The sequence below is a fragment of the Ptychodera flava genome, chromosome 12 (assembly GCF_041260155.1).
Source record: "Ptychodera flava strain L36383 chromosome 12, AS_Pfla_20210202, whole genome shotgun sequence".
Classification (NCBI taxonomy): domain Eukaryota; kingdom Metazoa; phylum Hemichordata; class Enteropneusta; family Ptychoderidae; genus Ptychodera; species Ptychodera flava.
The window spans coordinates 21,005,533-21,011,567 of NC_091939.1; the positions used below are offsets into that span (position 1 = coordinate 21,005,533).

A 6,035-nucleotide genomic window follows, 5' to 3' on the forward strand; every position below is an offset into this window, starting at 1 on the left:
ATGATATCACAAGCAAACAATCTCTGCTCAATTTTAAAAGGTCATCACTGTCAGGGCGTCCAATGTCATACCCACGGGCACAAAATCTGTATTTTGATAATGGGAAACCAGAGACAACAAACCGAGACATGAATGTGTACCAAAATCCAGTTTTTGATGCAACTGATGCACCCAGTGGAAGTGGCGCTAGTGTTGACTTCGTAACATTCAACAAGAAGAAGGCAAAGTCAGGTGGCAGTTCCACTGGTAAAGAGAGTTCCTCCAGAGATTCTGCCTACAGCAGTCACCTTGCTGAGGTATGTTGTGTTGATTGTAAAGAAAACAATACATTCCAAAAGCCGTAGGAAACAAAATGCATTCATTAGTAATAATTTTTTAAAAAGTTATGTATACATCTACTGTGCTTTCAAAAGTAAATTAATATGCCACTGACTCAGGAAAGACTTCTTTGATGCAAAAAACTTTCTTACCAAATCAGTTATTAAAAAATCAGGGGCCACTTTGCAAAGTTTGGTACTTGAGAAAACAATTGACCAACAACATATACTGATATTTTAAATTCAAAATGGCCCCATCCTTGTATTTACTCTATGTGAGAAAAATAAAATCTTTGATTTTGTAAAAAGGCTCTGAAAAGTTTCCTTACCTCAAGAGCTTTAAATGAGCCCTCATAAATGTTAGATTAGAAAAGAATTGAACTACTTTGAGAGTGTGATGATTTGTCCCTGAGGGCACAAAGCAGTTTACAGTGGTTTGCATTGAACCATTGGCAGTATGGGAACTAGTCATGCTGTCTAAATTGAGAAGTTGCCAACATTGTCAAGTGTAATTATCCTCTAGGTGGAGATATCAATCAAAAGCACTCTGCAAAAGTTGAAAAGAGGTGACATGCGTAGTCAAAACAATACCAAGCATCTACACAGAACATGCGGCTTGCTGACTCAAACGCATCATTTGCTGATGTTGTATTTGCGGATCTGATGGTATTGTTTTGACTATGTTTGACCTCCTTCTAGACAATGTTCCATCTTTTGCAGATTTGATTTCTTTGTGATCGACTGATGTTACCTCCAGACTACAGTCACAAATGGAAGTGTTGGCAACTCCCCGATTTTAAGACAGTATGTCTAGTTCCCATAATTCCAACATCTCAACACAAAGCACTGTACATGCATTTTACATATGTGCAAATAGATGTGGGTGTGAGAGAAATACTAACCCATGAATACGAAATCAGTGAATTGGAAATCAATATCTTACTGTAAAAACAATTGTAATCTCCATCATTCCTTTCAGGAAAGAAATGGAGGTGCCACTGAATCCCCAGACCCTCACGTGCCTCTGCCTGAAGCAGACTATGATGATTTTGCTGGTAACGCCGATGACCATTATGGACAAGGAGTGCATGATTATGAGGCTCTGCCATCCCCAGACTATAACTAGATGGTGAACACAGGAAATCCATGTAGTGCTCTTTCCTCACAAAAATTCTCTTTCTTTACATATTCTATCTTGCAATCAATTTTTTCTTTAGGCACAGGGTGTGTGTACGACAGTTTGACTTTTAGACTTTTGAAATATCTTTGCCGCAGAGAAAGTCAAAGGTGGTGTGTACACAAAACTTGAGTAAACACAACCTTGATTTAGTTAATTCTTCTTGCAATCTGCAATTATTTTGGCTTGCTGTTCTGCTTTGTTGAAAATTCTACAAAGTTCAGTGTCAGGCTTTGTATAATTTTGCAGGATTTTTACCATATTTTGGCCTCTAGCTAACTCTATGCTCATGTTCTGAGACCATAGCTCAAAATACTGTACAACTGATGTTTACGCTGTAAATGGAACTGTAATCAGACTTAAGATGATCATTTCATTTTTTCTTCATTTGTTATATTTCCCTCTGGGCTTAGTCATTGCAATTATATACCACCTCACAATGACCTGCAAGTCCAGGAGACTATTTGTATTGTATATACTTCAGCCAACAATTAAAATGCACCATCCAAAGTTGCATTTGAAAGATAGCACACTGGAGTTTGAAACGTTTTAGTGCGCATCAGATAACCTAGACAAATCAGTTACCCCCTTGATTACCAGTACTTTTAGATTTGAACTTACTGTTGTGTAGGCATTGTAACCACACCCCAAATTTAAAGCCAGTATGCCCACAGAATATTATGTACCGTAAAATTCCCAATTGAGGCCGCACCTCTAATTGAAGCCGCACCCTGACTTTGAAACATTGTCTTGGCTCATTGTTTGCCCATTTTGGGTTTTTGAATTGTACCATTATAGTAGGGTGGCCAAGCCATTTTTTTCTCTTGTTTATACACACAGTTTAAATGGATTTTTAGCAAGAATGGGGCAAAAGAAGAAAAATTAAAAAAAAATTATGCAAATAGCTGTATCCAATCAAAAGTTATGAATTTTTAAAGCAATAAAAATGCCATTTTTTCGCGGACAATTTTCGGCAAATTTTAAAATTATTTCAATGAATGCCGATTCCTTCAAGTTTGGCAACCCATAATGTTTTATTTACTTCACATGGAATCATTAAACTATGTGTCTTGTGCACAGATTTACCCAATATTACGGAAAAATCAAGATTTGACGGATGCACAGTCTTGGATTTTGAAACTGTGAGTGTTGAAAATTGAAAATATTTTGTCTGACTTAGTCAAAATTGCGGCGGCACCGCGGTACCGTACCATCGAAAAATGGATGGATTTTTATGTTTTTATGAATTTTGAATTCACATAACTTAAAAACAAGAGCTCACAATACAATGAAATTTTGTCACAATGTTATATAATAAAACTCAATTCTAACAAATCAATTTAAACTGCCAATTGTCTTTTAATGCAGTTCATTTTCAGCCATGAAATTGTAAGAAATAGCTGTCCCTAACTTCAGCCTCAGGCAGGCTGTCAATGGTGTGTCAGTGTGACTGCCTTCCGCCGCCATCTTGAGTCACACTGTACTGAGGTCTATGAATGAACACGATTTTGTTTTTATGATTCGTACTTGTGCTCGTGGACAGATTTTCGTCATATTTCACAGAAATGTTGGAATGATGTTTAAAAAGAGCATGCTACAAGTTTTATGGCAAAAATATGTATCTAAATGGGAAAAATCTACACCGAATTTACCGTACTCACTTTACCTCGTGTTTGCTGGCTAAAATTCCCAGAATATAACAAAAACTCACCACTACATGTAAATGGGATGGTCTGCCACTTCCTGGCCAAGTTTCACAGTTCTATGACAGCGTGCACAGGGCCCGAAAGCAGTTCCGTTGTGAAATAGGTACTGACTGGATTCAGAAGTGCGTGCCATGAGCGGCGACCGCTCGAGCGCTGTGGCCGGTCAGTACAAAGTGGCATTTTTGGAGAGGAAAAACACTATTTTTCTATCGTTTTTTCTTCAGTTTTTTAATGAAACCAGCCTCATACATCGATTTTAATTGGAAATATCCATTTTTTCAGTAACTGAGCTACTTATTTTCAGAAAAAATGGCGTTTAAAATTTCACGAAAATCAAATTTCACTTTCAGTGTGCGTGAGTTGCGTATAATGTCGCAACATTTTAGCTTAACTTTGGCCACCCTACTGTTAACACTTCTACCATTGTGCATTTTGTCATTGATAGTACAAACAATGCCCCATGTATCGGCACGTTTGTGTGTATGTTTGAACATGGCCGAAGTTTTTGTCAGTGTGGTAAACACCGCCATAGTCAATTACCTGATGCAACAATTTTGAAGCAACGTTGTTTGTGTACAAGTTAAAATAGTGGAGAGATTGAGATACCATGTTTCAAATACGTAGTTTTCATTCAATACCCACGTACCCTTACCGATGCCTGACGTACAACAACACCACCTGCATCATATTGACACAATGAACTGCCTATACTGTACTGTGGCTACTGAATGACTATGGTGGGTGCATACGAGCTTGTACACGTTCCATTTTTGATCATGAGAAAATAAAATTTGACCACAAAAAAGTTCACAAAATCATGCCAGTAAAGTTACCAAAGGTCATTCACTTGCCTTTATTGCACTATCCGAGTATGAGCTACCGGTTCGGCAACACAAGACAGCTGTAAATCAAGGGGACCCATCTGCCATGGACGCTTAATTTATGCTAATTTTATGCACGATTTTTTTCAACACCATTTGATCTTCTATCGCTTTCAAAATCGACTTACACGTCCAAAGAAATTGATTGTACAATCTCTGAATACAGAAGTGACATTTTTGTGAAATTTCAGCGTCCAAAACCCCTAAACTTGAAACAAAGACATCATGCATGCTGCTGGTGAAACATGGCCGACCTTAGTGAGACTATTCTATTTAGGGGACGGGGGTCAGCAGGGTCAGAGAATCAAGAAAGTACTGGAAAAATGTGCCATTTTCCTTACGATGCTGTCAAGGGAACTCCAGTTTCCCATTGTTTTGACATCTTTTAATAGTTTCCTCATTATCTAAAAGGAATTTTACCAAGTTTAACGACCAAATACACTCTCCTAACGTTTCTATATTGGAGTTACACTAGGGTAGGGGCTTTTTATGCAGGTAATTTATTCACGCAAAATTCATTGGTACTAATTTGCATAACAATAGCGATTGCCCCTGCAATGCTTGGTGAGCATTGAGAAAAATATCGTAACACAGGAAATGTACGTAATTGAAGCCGCACCGGGACTTCAGTGCATGATCCCAGGGGTCCCTCAAAAATGTTTCTAATACAAGCCGCGGCTTCAATTGGGAATTTTACGGTAATATTGTTTTCCATCAGAGCAATGGCACAAGTAATCAAAAACAGAATTTGTGTTGTTTTAAATAGTTTATGTACAATATTACATAATTTCATCATCATATCATGGGTCTTGTGGTCAAGGCAAGGATATGGAATTCTGAACCAGTATAAGAGAAATTTTCCATGTTTTGCGTCAGCTGATACCAAGTTGATCAAAATAATGTACCACAGTTTTGGCATTTGTAAATCTGAGAGATGCATCTGTAATATGCATCATGGTGGTCCTGCTTCCATCCAAAGTCAACTGATGTTAATGTGGAACAAAAATGCCAATGTGGCACAAATACAGGAATCTTCATAAATTTCAAGTTTAGTGTGGTTACAAATGCTTTTCACGTAAACTTTTATATTGCCATGTGCCTTAATTTTTGGAAAAAAATAGTTTTAAAACTGTCACTGAATTGGAACATTATCAGATATGGCACCAAACCGTAATTTGTGATTTTAACAATCTTGTTTTAAAAGTGTGTTTCATTATGCACATACTCGATTGAAAATCAATTGCAACAGCAGTATATTAAGACCTGGTGGGCAACAGGCCATACAGATTTGGCAAGACAGTGATGTGCTCTGATATTGTTTACGGATGTTTAGCTCTGCTAATTTCACAGCTAATTCACAAAACTGTAATTGTCAAAATGTCATTTATGCATTTTCATGAATTACCATTTTGAAATAGGAACGGTCCACTGTAGGAAAGATGATGAGGTTACAGAAATTATCCAAGAATTTTTGCATGATTTTTGCTTGTTAAACAGTCTCACTGTCAAGCACTGCGCATTGAAGATATCACTATACCAGCTTAATTGCCATGTCAGATCATTTCACAAACAAGACAAAACAACTGATTACTTCGTTTAATTTTAGCGATCAAGTGAAACAATCAAACAAAGAAACGAAAAACCTACAAAGTGACTTTCCAAAAACAATTTGTTGGAAGTTGTCGAAGAAAAGAACTTCTACATCATCCAGCTAAGTGTGGTGTACTTTTGAAGGACACTGATGCACACACACACGTACAAAGTTTCAATGAATGAATGCAGTGTCCATAATTCACAATGCTTTGCAAATGAAATGAATAAACTAGCAAGCAAATTTTAATGGTGTGTTTTGGTTTCTTTCACTTTTCACCACATATTGTCAATAGTCATATGACTGAAATGTGCCTGGGTGTCAATGAATGATAGTCTGGGCAGGATGTGCCACCATTTGTAT

At 37.3% G+C, this 6,035-nt stretch overlaps 1 protein-coding gene across 2 annotated transcripts in view; it reads left to right on the forward strand.

Moving 5' to 3' along the window:
* LOC139145370 (uncharacterized) overlaps window positions 1-5,921 on the forward strand; it is an 89,145-nt gene extending 83,224 nt beyond the window's left edge. For both annotated transcript variants that reach the window (XM_070716492.1, XM_070716493.1), the window contains exons 84-85: window positions 41-296; window positions 1,297-5,921. In XM_070716492.1, coding sequence (XP_070572593.1) covers window positions 41-296; window positions 1,297-1,443 — 403 coding nt within the window. In that variant the 3' untranslated portion in view covers window positions 1,444-5,921. The remainder of the gene's footprint in view (window positions 1-40; window positions 297-1,296) is intronic.
* Window positions 5,922-6,035: the final 114 nt, after the last annotated feature.